Below are 14281 nucleotides of genomic sequence, written 5' to 3'. Positions count from 1 at the left end.
ACTGTAGTCTTCCGGTTTGGAAGTTGAGGATCCAATTACAGAGGGAGGTACAAAGGCCCAGGTTCTGCACCTTCTCAATCAGGATTGTGGGGAACGATGGTATTAAATGCTGAGCTATAGTCAATGAACAGCATCCTGACGTAGGCGTCTGTGTTGTCTAGATGGTCTAAAGCCATGTGAAGAGCCATGGAGATTGCGTCTGCCATTGACCTATTGTGACGATAGGCAAATTGCAATGGGTCCAGGTCCTGGCTGAGGCAGGAGTTCAGTCTAGTCATAACCAACCTCTCAAAGCATTTCATCACTGTCAATATGAGTACTACTAGGCGATAGTTGTTAAGGCATGCCCACATTGTTCTTATATGACCATAACATATAACAATTACAGAACGGAAACAGGCCACCTCGGCCCTTCCATCCATGCCGATCTCCTACTCTCACCTAGTCCCTCTGATCTGCACTCGGCCCATAACCCTCCATTCCCTTCCTGTCCATATATCTATCCAATTTAACTTTAAATGACAACATCGAACCTGCTTCAACCACTTCTGCTGGAAGCTCGTTCCACACAGTCACCACTGAGTAAAGAAGTTCCCCCTCATGTTACCCCTAAACTTTTGCCCTTTAACTCTCAACTCATGTCCTCATGTTCGAATCTCCCCCACTCTCAATGGAAAAAGCCTATCCACGTCAACTCTATCTATCCCCCTCATAATTTTAAACACCTCTATCAAGTCCCCTCTCAACCTTCTACGCTCAAAAAAATAAAGACCTTCTTTGGCACTGGTATGATTATTGCCTTTTTGAAGCAAGTGGGAACTCCTGCCCGTAGCAGTGAGAGGTTAAAAATGTCCTTGAATACTCCCGCTAGTTGGTTGGCACAGGTTTTCAGAGCCTTACCAGGTACTCCATCAGGACCTTCTGCCTTGAGAGGGTTCACTCTCTTTAAAGACAATCTAACATCGGCCTCTCAGACGGAGATCACAGGGTCATCAGGCACAGCAGGGATCTTCACAGCTGCAGTTGTGTTCTCCCTTTCAAAGCGGGCATAGAAGGCATTGAGTTCATCTGGGAGTGAAGCATCGCGGCCATTCATACTATTGGGTTTCGCTTTGTAGGAAGTAATGTCTTACAGTCCCTGCCAGAGTTGCTGTGCATCTGATACCACCTCCAGGCTCATTTGAAATTGTCCCTTTGCCCTTGAAATAGCCCTCCGCAAATCATACCTGGTACAGGCCTAGGTTGCCAGACTTGAATGCCACAGATCTAGCCTTCAGCAGAAGACGTACCTCCTGGTTCATCCACGACTTTTGGTTTGGGAATGTACAGTAAGTCTTTGTAGGCACACACTCATCCACACAGGTTTTAATGAAGTCGGTAACAACTGCAGCGTACTCATCCAGATTCACAGAAACATAGAAAATAGGCACAGGAGTAGGCCATTCGGCCCTTCGAGCCTGCACCACCATTCGGTATGATCATGGCTGATCATCCAGCTCAGAACCCTGTACCTGCTTTCTCTCCATACCCCCGATCCCTTTAGTCACAAGGGCCATATCTAACTCCCTCTTAAATATAGCCAATGAACTGGCCTCAACTGTTTCCTGTGCCAGAGAATTCCACAGATTCACCACTCTCTGTGTGAAGAAGTTTTTCCTCATCTCGGTCCTAAAAGGCTTCCCCTTTATCCTTAAACTGTGAACCCTCGTTCTGGACTTCCCCAACATCGGGAACAATCGTCCTGCATCTAGCCTGTCCAATCCCTTTAGGATTTTATACATTTCAATAAGATCCCCCCCTCAATCTTCTAAATTCCAGTGAGTATAAGCCTAGTCGATCCAGTCTTTCTTCATACAAAAGCCCTGCCATCCCAGGAATCAATCTGGTGAACCTTCTTTGTACTCCCTCTATGGCAAGAATGTCTTTCCTCAGATTGGGGGACCAAAACTGCACACAATATTCCAGGTGTGGTCTCACCAAGGCCTTGTACAACTGCAGTAGAACCTCCCTGCTCCTGTACTCGAATCCTCTTGTTATGAATGCCAGCATACCATTCGCCTTTTTCACCGCCTGCTGTACCTGCATGCCCACTTTCAATGACTGGTGTACGATGACACCCAGGTCTCATTGAACCTCCCCTTTTCCTAATCGTCCACCATTCAGATAATAATCTGTTTTCCTGTTCTTACCACCAAAGTGGATAACCTCACATTTATCCACATTAAATTGCATCTGCCATGGATTTGCCCACTCATCTAACCTATCCAAGTCACCCTGCATCCTCTTAGCATCCTCCTCACAGCTAACATTGCCACCCAGCTTCGTGTCATCTGCAAACTTGGAGATGCTGCATTTAATTCCCTCGTCTAAATCATTAATATATATTGTAAACAACTGGGGTCCCAGCACTGAGCCTTGCAGTACCCCACTAGTCACTGCCTGCCATTCTGAAAAGGTCCCGTTTATTCCCACTCTGCTTCCTGTCTGCCAACCAATTCTCTATCTACATCAATGCCATACCCCCAATACTGTGTGCTTTAAATTTGCACTCTAATCTCCTGTGTGGGACCTTGTCAAAAGCCTTTTGAAAATCCAAATATACCACATCCACTGGTTCTCCCCTATCCACTCTACTAGTCACATCCTCAAAAAATTTGATAAGATTCGTCAGGCATAATTTTCCTTTCACAAATCCATGCTGACTTTGTCCAATGATTTCACCACTTTCCAAATGTGCTGTTATCACATCTTTGATAACTGACTCTAGCATTTTCCCCACCACCGATGTCAGGCTAACCGGTCTATAATTCCCTGGTTTCTCTCTCCCTCCTTTTTTAAAAAGCGGGGTTACATTAACCACCCTCCAGTTCTCAGGAACTAATCCAGAATCTAAAGAGTTTTGAAAAAGATTCAAAGATGAATCCCTGAATACAGTCCAGTCCACCGATTCAAAGCAGTCCTGTAGGCGCTCCTGTGCTTTCCTTGTCCATACCTTCTTGGTCCTCACTACTGGTGCTGTAGACTTCAGACTCTGCCTATATTCAGGGAGTAGAAGTACAGCCAGGTGATCAGACTTCCCAAAGTGAGGGCGTAGAATAGCATGGTAGGCATTCTTCATAGTGGTGTGACAATGGTCCAGTATATTGTTTCCTCTGGTATTGCAAGTTATCTGTTGATGGTAACTACAGTGATTTTTTCAGTCTGGCCTTATTAAAATCTCCCAAAACGATGGTGAAGGCATTAGGGTGCGCTGTTTCATGCATGTTGATCCCATTGCTCAGATCATCTAAAGCCTGCTTGACACTGGCCTGAGGTGGAATGTAAACTGCTACTAAAACAATCCCAGAGAATTCCCGTGGTAGGTAAAAAGGACGGTACTTTACTGCTAGATATTGCGGGGTCTGTTGAGCAGAATTGGGACAGCACTGATATATTTGTGCACTAAGAAGAGTTGATCATGAGGTATACTCCTCCACCTCTGCTTTTGAGAGACTCTATAGATCTATCCTGACGGTGTATAGTAAACCCGTCAATCTGAATCACTGCATCCAGTACGGAAGGGGTCAACCAGGATTCAGTGAAACAAAGGCCACATGTGGTCCCCTTCTTGCAATTCCTCCACCTCCGCCATATCTGCTCTCAGGATGAGGCTTTTCATTCCAGAACAAAGGAGATGTCTTTTTTAAAAAAAGTGGGTTCCCTTCCTCCTCCATCAACTCTGCTCCCAAACGCATCTCCCCAATTTCACGCACATCTGCTCTCACTCCATCCTCCCACCACCCACTAGGAATAGGGTTCCCCTGGTCCTCACCTACCACCCCACGAGCCTCCGGGTCGAACATATAATTCTCCATAACTTCCGCCACCTCCAACGGGATCCCACCACTAAGCACATCTTTCCCTCCCCCCACCCCGCTTTCCACAGGGATCGCTCCCTACACGACTCCCTTGTCCATTTGTGCCCCCCCATCCCTCCCCACCGATCTCCCTCCTGGCACTTATCCTTGTAAGCGGAACAAGTGCTACACATGCCCTTACACTTCCTCCCTCACTCCCATTCAGGGCCCCAGACAGTCCTTCCAGGTGAGGCAACACTTCACCTGTGAGACGGCTGGGGTGATATACTGCGTCCGGTGCTCCCAATGTGGCCTTCTATATATTGGCAAGACTCGACGCAGACTGGGAGATCGTTTCGCTGAACATCTACGCTCTGTCCACCAGAGAAAGCAGGATCTTCCAGTGGCCACACATCTTAATTCCATGTCCCATTCCCATTCTGATATGTCTATCCACAGCCTCCTCTACTGTAAAGATGAAGCCACAATCAGGTTGGAGGAACAACACCCTATATTCCAACTGGGTAGCCTCCAACCTGATGACATGAACATTGACTTCTCAAACTTCTGCTAATGCCCCACCTCCCATCCGTTATTTATTTATATACATACACACATTCTTTTTCTCTCTCTCTCCTTTTTCTCCCTCTGTCCCCCTCACTATACCCCTTGCCCATTCTCTGGTTTTTCGCCCCCTCCCCCTTTTCTTTCTCCTGTCCCATGATCCTCTCATATCCCTTTTGCCAATCACTTGTCCAGCTCTTGGCTCCATCCCTCCCCCTCCTGTCTTCTCCTATCATTTCGGATCTCCCCCTCCTCCTCCCACTTTCAAATCTCTTACTAGCTCTTCTTTCAGTTAGTCCTGACGAAGGGACTCGGCCTGAAACGTCGACTGTACCTCTTCCTAGAGACACTGCCTGGCCTGCTGCGTTCACCAGCAACTTTTATGTGTTTTGCTTGAAGTTCTAGCATCTGCAGATTTCCTCGTGTTTGCGTCCTAATATCCCTCTGATTCAACACTCTAGCTCTGAGACCATCGATTTTATTCACCAGAGACTGCACATTCGCCAGCAAGATCGTCCGTATAGGGAATTTAAAACCCCGTTTCCTTAAACGCACTCATAATCCTGATCTTCACCCATGCTTCCTCTGAGGTTTCTTCCGTGGGCCCTTCTGACCACAGACTGTGTTGTTTCCTTCGGTTTTAAGCAGCGATAGTTCATTTAAATGCATTAAGACATCTTTGTTGACTGTACTGACCTGGGAAGCACTTGTGCTTTTTTGCTGTAACAGGCTAAAACAGGAATATTTATCGGCTACTGATCTTTCTGGTGAGATTAGGTCTGAAGTCCTGTGCTGAGTTGATGCCAAAGTCCTCCATGTTCTTGCCTGCTGAATACAGCTTTTTAGGCAGGATTTCCATCCATTTTAATGTGCACACTCATTAATCTTCTGGCCCACTTGAATCATTTGCTGGAGGAATGAGTGTATAAACTCAAGACCTCAGTCCCAGGAGAGTGCGATATGAAAAGGAAAAATTGAATATTGGAATACCAGCATTTCTAATGTTTTCACCGTCATCTCTAGCCACATCATCAGCTGTGGTTGTATTCCTAATGGCCAGAAGACAAAATAATCTTCTCTGGACAGCTCTACATGTCTCTCTTCAGTTGTGTTCCACTTGTTCTGAAAGAAGGAGTGTCATAGTCACAGAGAAAAACATTATGGGGATGGCCCTGTGGCCTAATGAGACCATGGTAACCATAATGCCCACCGAGCTAGTCTTGATTTCCTGCATTTGGTCAATAGTTGGCAGCTTGTTTCATATACTAACCATGAAGAAGTTGCCCCTCAAGTTCCTTTATTCTGGCACAGAGTGAAAGTTTTCAGTTCCCTGTTTTTAACTGAGATGGAGAATAATATCCAATTTAATTCATTATACACTTTTAAAAAAGACAAGTATAGTTTAAAAAAATTCTCCTTGCACAAAATACTAGCAAGAAACCTAACATCTTTGGAAATTATAGACAATCTTTCAAACAAATGACAGTTAATTCATTACAGGCAATTAAAGCTCTGCACTACTCATTGAGAGATCTGAATGAATACACCATGGCTGAAGTGGGCTTCATTAAAAAAGCAGTAGTTGAGGTTGTACCCAGAAAATCAATCAGAGCCTTACCCATTCAGAAGCCCTAGATGAACCATGAGATCCAAAATCGCTGAGAGCCAGAGCAGCAGTATTCAAGTTGGGTGACCAAGGAAGTTACCAGAGCTCCAGGTACAATCTCTGGAAAGCCATCTCACAGATGAACTGGCAATTCTGGACAAACCTAGATCAACAAAGGATGTGGCAGGGCTTGAACACCATCACCTCACATCAAGTTAAATCAAGCAACATTGGAGACAGCGGGGCTTCACTTCCAGGGGAGCTCAATGGCTTCTGTGCCTGCTTTGACTGCGAAAACATGGAGGAATAATCATGTACTCTCACACCCTTGATGATCCTATGATTTCAGTGGGGTATCTGGCCAAGCACTAAAGACCTGTGCTGATCAACTGGCTAGTGTGTTCACCGAGACCGTTAACTTCTCACATTGGCAGTGTGTGGTACCCACCTGTTTCAAGCAGTCTTCAATTATACTGGTAGCTAAGAAGAGTGTGATGACCTGCCTTAATGACTATCACCCAGTAGCACTTACATCCACAGTAATGAAGTGTTTTGAGAGGTTGATGAGGAGAGATATCAACTCCTGCCTGAGAAGCAACTTAGTTCCACTCCAATTTGCCTACCGGAGCAACAGGTCCAGAGCAGATGCCATTTCATTGGTTCTTCACTCAACCCTGGAGCATCTAGACAGCAAAACGCATACATCAGGATGTCCTTTATTGACTATAGCTCCGATTCAATACCACCATCCCCTCATTACAAATCGATAAGCTTCAAGACCTTGGCCTCAATACTCCTTGTGAAATTCAATCCTGGATTTCCTCACTTACAGACCTTAGTCAGTTTGGATTGGCAACAACATCTCCTCCACAATCACCATCAGCACAGGTGCACCACAAGGCTGTGTGCTTAGTCCCCTGCTCTACTCAACTGTGTGGCTAAGCACAGCTCCAATGCCATATTCAAGTTTGCTGATGACACCACTGTCATAGGCTGAATCAAAAGTGATGATGAATCAGCATGTAGGAAGGAGATTGAAAATCTGTCTAAGTGGTGTCATAACTCAATGTCAGCAGGACCAAAGAACTGATTATAGACTTCAGGTGAAGGAAACCGGAGGTTTGTGAGCTTGTGTCATTGGAGAATCAAAGGTGGAAAGGGTTAGCAACTTTAAATTCCCAAGTATTATTATTTCAGAGGATCCGTCCTGGACTCTGCACATAATTGCAATTACGAAGAAAGCATGGCAGCGTCTCTACTTCCTTAGGAGTTGCAGAGATTCAGCATGGTATCCAAAGCCTTGACAAACTTCTATAGATGTGTAATGCAGAGTATGCTGACTGGCTGCATCACAGCCTGGTATGGAAACACCAATGCCTTTGAATGGAAAATCCTACCAGAAGTACTGGATATGGCCTAGTCCATCACGGGCAAAGCCCTTACAACCAGTAAGCACACCCACATGAAATGCAGTCAAGGAAAGCAGCATCCATCATCAGGAATCCCTCCATCCAGGGCTTGCTCTCTTCTCTCAGGACTCATACCACCAGGTCCAAAACAATTACTACCCATCAACCATCAGGCTCTTGAACCAAAGAGGATAACCACTCAGTTTCACCTGCCCCATCATTGAACTGTTCCCATAACCAATGGGCTCACTTTCAAGGACTCTTTTTCTCATACTCTTGATATTTGTTGTTCATTTATTACTATTGTTAGTTCTTCTTTTTGTATTTGCAGTTTGTGGTCTTCTGCACTCTGGTTGAACACCCTAGTTAGGCAATCTTCCACTGATTCTGTTATGGTTATTATTCTATAGATTTGTTGAGCGTGCTCTCAAGAAAGCGAATCTCAGGATTGTATTTGGTGACATAAATGTACTTTGATAATAAAATTTACTTTGAACTTAACAGATACTTTAAACATTAGCATATCAGACAGGCTGGTACTTTTACTTCTATTTTAGAGAAATAGGAAGTACGGAGATAATATATCACAAATTGGAAATGCAGTCATTCTGATACCTGAACATGACAAATTGTGTCTTATTCTGAAAATTAATTGTCAGTAAATTTTTATTGATGTGCTATGAGTGAAACAAATTATACAATTCTGAAAGTATTTCTGTCATTACATTACTGTGTTCATGAGCAAAGCAAAATGTCAGAAACGTTCGGAAGGTCAAGCAGCATAAATGAAATTAAATACAGTTAATCTTTTAGTTCAGTGACCTTTCGTAAGAAATTTATTAAGAAAACTACTTCAATTCTCCATCAGCTGCACTTGCATCAAGCATCATGATGTCCTTATATGTCAACATAAGGTTCCATATAGGCTGACACATCCAGCTCTAAACCCCCAAGTCCAAGTTAAAAGTTAAAGTTGGTATGCACAGGTGCAAAGTACTTGCAGCAGAATCACAAGCACATAACACTACATAAAAGTAGCATTAAAAAAACATAAATTTAACACATATTACACACAATTTTTACAAGAAAGAACACAATTAGAATGTTTTTTTTAAACAAGCCAGTTTGCTGCAAAGTGGTCATAATGTTGTTGAAGTGTAGCAATTAGGTTTTGCCAGTTGCTTCAAGAACCCAACGGTTGATGGCAAGTCTTCTGTCCAATGTCTGCTCCTCCAAAGTCCAGCACAGGATGAACAGAAATATACTCTATAAACATTTTTGGGATGATGAAAGCCATAAGGCTGAATTTAACACAATGCAAAGAACGTAAAGAATGTTTTTATTCACAAACAAGGAGTTATGTCAAAAGTATTGAAAACAAAAGTTCTGTCACTATTCAGCAGTATGTGCTATGCGGAATGCTGAGGTGCCGGGTTGGGTCAATTACCTTGCCACAGAATTGCGTTCAATACTTTCTGACTGATTTCATTGTTCAACCCTCGATCCATGTTCAAAGTCATTACATTGCCTTTCCGTTTCATTGAGGCTGTGTGAATCTATGTGAAGGATGGAATCACGAAGACTGTGAATGGAACTTTTTGCTCTAACTTTTAATGATGATCTGCACGCTGAGATTGCTGAAGCGCCCCTACAAAGCTCAACCTGAAGTCGGTTTAATGGAAGATGAAGATTTATCTCTTCCATCCATTCATGCATTCAACACAAAATATCTTTCCCAATATCAGCCATACCACAGTAAACCCTATGCCCTAGTCATAGCTCCTATTCCTGCCAATGGTCCGAGGGGCGGGGCACACAACTTCAACGTTATATTTGATTCAGAGTACACTTTTGACCACGTCTCTGCATTATCTTTAAACGCACCTATCTTTGTAACATAACCCAAATGTGCCTGTGAAATCCTCACCTATACCATTAAGTCTCGACTTAAAGATTGCCCTTTCTTCCGGACTCCCACGCTCAGTACAGTTGAACCCATCCAAAACCCGGCCACAGGTGATCGACTCGGCCGGTGTCATTCTTCCATCGCCTTTTTTTTAATTTGCGGGTGCGCGGTAGCTTCCAGTTAAATAATCTTAATTTTAAAATACTCGCATCCTTATTTTCCAATTGTTTCCATGTTTTATCTCCTTTTGGTGTCCGTAAACTCCTATCTCCAACTCGCCCAGAGATTTCGTCCGGTCCTGGCCTAATGATAATAGCCAATGTTACTGTTCTGCTATTCCCCATCAGGCTGGAGACGTTGGCAGTGGAATTTAACTCCTCTTTTTCACTACCTTCAGAATCTACTTCTTTTGCCTGTGCCCTCCCTCTCCCCCACGTTGCCCCGTTGGAACACCGTGCGAGGTTTACCACATTTAGCACGCTGCGCAAGTGCATCAAATTCCATCTTGTTCTCACCGTGAGCCACCTGGTGAAGGGTTTAGCCTAACTTCTTCAGTTGAATCGAAAACAAAGAATTAACCGAGGCTTCACATTTGGTTTTTTTGGCATTAAAGTACGGCCGTTTGCCGGATGAAATTAACGTGGAAAAGTGTCGGTGGTCTAACTCCGATCAGATGTGAATTCTTCCCTTGGCTTTTTTTTTTAACCAGCTTTCTGTAGTCTTTCGCTATTTCCCCTTTCTAAACCTAGCTTGGTGCTTTAAGGAAATTAGTAAAAATGTTTGCTTAATTAGTAAAATTAAGTTACTGTTACTGGCTATCAAGCAAGTTTGCCCATAACTTTCCATTGTCCGTCACTGAGTGCTGTGCCTCTCCGTAATCAGTGTGTACGTGCCTTTGGACAACTGACCCTTTTTGTGGTTGAATTTAGTTGGACTAAGAGAGCCCAATTTAACAACCTTTCAAAAGAATTTTGAAACGCTAACTTCTTAAAAAGGCAAATAGAACCTTGGACCTCAAGGAATTCGTGTGGCGCCAATATTGTCCCGCAACACCCCTCTTTTGCGGAACTCCGACAGTAGTCGGAGCAGGGGGAATGTCTAGCTAAAAGCACAGAAGCGTTTCAGTTTTGATTTCTAAATGCATTTTGACGGAGACCAGTGCCTACTACACTCCGGTCTGTAGGGTTTCTCTGCCACCCATTTACTGTAGACGATTAAAGAGGTGTGACCAGCAGATTGCTTCACTCCTGAGAATTTACCCCGCCCAGACGGAGGAGTGAGTTTGAACATCAGAACAAAGCAGGGGCATTCTTTCCACGTTCTGTGATCGATGATTAGTATTTAAAATTTCCCGTTCACCCGTCAACTCGCAAAAAGTTTCTCTCAAACTTCAACCTGACTTCACCTGAACTCGGCACTTCCGGGTTGGACAACCTCCTAAGAACTGGAGCAAACGAAACCAAGTCTCGTGTTTTTCCTTCGAAAGAGTTCGGGTTTCAGCATGGCAGAGCCTAACGATATCCCATTGGGGACGTTGTCAGGCAGACCCGATCATGTGGACGACGGGGAGCAAAGTACGCAGCTCCTTGATGCCTCGGCCAGGCAGGTGAGTCGCCGCCCGGATAACCCCCGCCCGGCCCGTGGATCGCCCACTCGGCCCCTTGTTCCCTCCCCCGTTCCAGTACTGCTGGCTGCGCTTTCTCGCGGAACATTGGCGCCGCTCGCGGCGAGTGTTGTCTCACGGCGCGTCGGGAGGCAAGCTGCATTTCTGTAGCGCCGTGAACTGAAGTGTTTCTCAGCCGGTGAATGGCTCTTGATTGTTAAATTGTATTGCGGTAGGGAAGAGTGGGGGTAGGGGGCGGGAGGAGCGAGTGGGTGGGGAGAATGGAGTCGTGTGGGGAGGGGTGGACGGGGTCATGGATAAAGGTTGGGACAGAGATGCAGAGGAATGGGCAGGGGGAATGGAGGAGAACAGAGACTGGGGACTGTGTGGGTAGGCATGACGTGGGGAGGAAACGTGGACAGAGCTATGAACTGCGTAGGGTGCGGAGGCTATGTGTGAACAGGCTGGAGAGAGGGGAGGGGTTGATTGTGATGGAGAATTGAATATAGGAAGCGCTGGGGACCTAGGTTATAATCTTGTACAATGTGCAAAAATTTCTCGATCTCTTGAATATTCTCAGTGACTGAGCTTTCCATTCACCTTGGGAAGCCAGATCACTCCTGCATCCACCCTAAAAAAAAATCTTATGTACTGTATTTTAATGAGATCACCTTTCACGTTTCTCAGTGCAACAGAGTACAGACTGTCCAGGGGCTACAAACGTCAGACTTCTAGACATCCTACATCTGAACAAGCTCCATGTTATTAAATTCAGAACTCTGACCTATGTACTCTTCCAGACAGTAGAACTCATTTAATTTCTTTTTTTTTCTCCCTCTCCTTCTCCACTTTTCCTCATCAGTCTTTAGTACTTTCGATGCCATCCTCTGCCTTTTCCATTGCTACAGCGAAGCCAAATTCAAAATGGAAGAAAAATATCTTGTATTCTGTTTGGGTAGCTTGCAACTCAATATTATGAATGCTGAATTTCTCAACTTCAGGTAACCTATGTTCTCTTACCAGAAGCATTTACAAGTCCACCTCATTTACTCCTCCCTTTGTTTATTTTTCCCATTCTGTCCCTACATGGTTCCAGTTATGATCTACCAGCCTTTATTTCACCTTCTTCAGACTACTATATGCTGGGAATCTTTCCTTTTCCTTCCGGCCTATAATTTAAAGTGGGTATATTCATAGTGGAGGTTGATAGTTCGTTGATGTTGGGAAAAGGCAGGGGAGTGGTGTTGAAGGGGATAATACATTCACCGTGATCGAATGCTGGAGCAGACCTGATGGACAAAGCAGTCTAATTCTGCTCCTATGTTTTATGGTCTCCCAGTTCTGATTCAGGGACTCAACCCGACATTCTGATTTGTCTTCATAATTTATTCTGTGTAAGTCTGTAAAGGACCACATTAACTTTTGTGAAGTCTTCCCACAGAAATTTTTGATCTGTTTTTGTTTCTTGTTAGTTTGGTCTTCAATGTTCTTTCCATTTCCTTATCAATTAATTGTTTCTCTGAAATTGTCACAATATTTAAGTTTACTGTTTTTCTGGCAACATATCAAGCCTTAATTCTTTAATGTAATGTAATCTTCAACGTGTTTCATGGTGAAACAGCTGGTTAGGATTTTTGATTTAAGTGGATTTATATTTGTTGTGAACAACACATGCTTGATTATTGGCAGATCTTGTTTTCTGTAGCTCTTCCAATGCAATTTTCCAATCTACTAAAGCCAGCACATGCCTCAAGCCATTGCAATTTCCTTTGCCTATAAGTCTGATACTACTTTCAGGCTGAAAGAAATCACTTTCAATCTTCATTTAAAATTCTGTAGGAATGTAGACATATAGGAACAAACTTTTCTAGCCTTTTCTGCCATTACCTATTAACAAGCTTGATATTCCCACTTTCCGTCATCTTTGATGTCATTTACTTCCTGAAATCTACCAATCTTTTAAAATATAAAACCACAAAACACAGGAGTAGAATTAGGCTGATCGGCCAACTTAGTCAGTTCTGCCATTCTACCAGGATGATTTATTACCGTCTCAACCCATTACCCAGCCTTTTCTCCATACCTTTGATCCTCTGACAAATCAAGAACCTATCAAACTCCACTTTAAATGCACTCAATGACTTGGCTTCCACAGCCGTCCATGGCAATGAATTCCACAGATTACCCACACTCTGGCTAAAGAAATTCCTCCTCATATCTGTTCTAGATGGACATCCATCTAATCTGAGACTGTGCCTTCTGGTCTGAGACTCACCCACTGTAGAAAGCATCTTATCCACATCCACTCTATCAACATTTGATAGGTTTTAATGAGATCTGCCCTCTTTTAAACCTTGGCCCAGAGTCATCAAATGCTCCTTATATGTTAACCCTTCCATTACTGGAATCATTCTCGCGAACCTCCTCTGGACCCACCCCAAGGCCTGAACATTATTTCTTAGATAAAGGGCCCAAAGCTGCTCACAATACTCCAAGAGCATTCTGACTAGAATAGTACAGCACAGTACAGGCCCTTCGGCCCACAATGTTGTGCCGATGCTCAAACCCTGCCTCCCATATAAGCCCCCACTTTAAATTCCTCCATATACCTGTCTAGTAGTCTCTTAAACTTCACTAGTGTATCTGCCTCCACCACTGACTCAGGCAGTGCATTCCACGCACCAACCACTCTCTGAGTAAAAAACCTTCCTCTAATATCCCCCTTGAACTTCCCACCCCTTACCTTAAAGCCATGTCCTCTTGTATTGAGCAGTGGTGCCCTGGGGAAGAGGCGCTGGCTATCCACTCTATCTATTCCTCTTATTATCTTGTACACCTCTATCATGTCTCCTCTCATCCTCCTTCTCTCCAAAGAGTAAAGCCCTAGCTCCCTTAATCTCTGATCATAATGCATACTTTCTAAACCAGGCAGCATCCTGGTACATCTCCTCTGTACCCTAATGCCTTATGCTTTGTGCAACTGGATCTACAATGTCTTCACTTGCAGATTCTAGTCAGTTGGATTGACAACATCTCCACAATCAGTATCAGTACAGGTGCACCACAACGCTGTGTGTAAACACAAAATAATCTGCAGATGCTGGGGTCAAAGCAACACTTACAACACGCTGGAGGAACTCAGCAGGTCAGGCAGCATCAGTGGAAAAGATCGGTCGATGTTTCGGGCCGGAACCCTTCGTCAGGACTGTAGGGGGAAGGGGCAGAGGCCCTGTAAAGAAGGTGGGGGGAGGGTGGGAAGGAGAAGGCTGGTAGGTTCCAGGAAAAAAACCAGTAAGGGGAAAGATAAAGGGGTGGGGGAAGGGAGGCAGGGAGGTGATAGGCAGGAAAGGTGAAGAA

The 14281-nt window shown here is 44.3% G+C and overlaps 1 protein-coding gene across 2 annotated transcripts in view; it reads left to right on the top strand.

Moving 5' to 3' along the window:
• Positions 1–10385: 10385 nt before the first annotated feature.
• Positions 10386–14281, top strand: part of LOC140198950 (suppressor of tumorigenicity 14 protein homolog) — a 119149-nt gene continuing 115253 nt past the window's right edge. Inside the window, exon 1 of one of the 2 annotated variants that reach the window (XR_011886298.1) lies at positions 10386–10927. Coding sequence is in view for 1 of the 2 variants with exons in the window: in XM_072260251.1 (XP_072116352.1) it covers positions 10823–10927 (105 nt within the window). In the remaining variant the exon portion in view is untranslated. The remainder of the gene's footprint in view (positions 10928–14281) is intronic. The other variant, XM_072260251.1, reaches the window with a different exon arrangement.

Source organism: Mobula birostris, chromosome 6, assembly GCF_030028105.1.
Source record: "Mobula birostris isolate sMobBir1 chromosome 6, sMobBir1.hap1, whole genome shotgun sequence".
Lineage (NCBI taxonomy): Eukaryota > Metazoa > Chordata > Chondrichthyes > Myliobatiformes > Myliobatidae > Mobula > Mobula birostris.
The sequence above is the reverse complement of the archived record's forward strand: the minus strand, read 5'-3'. Positions and strand labels throughout refer to the sequence as shown.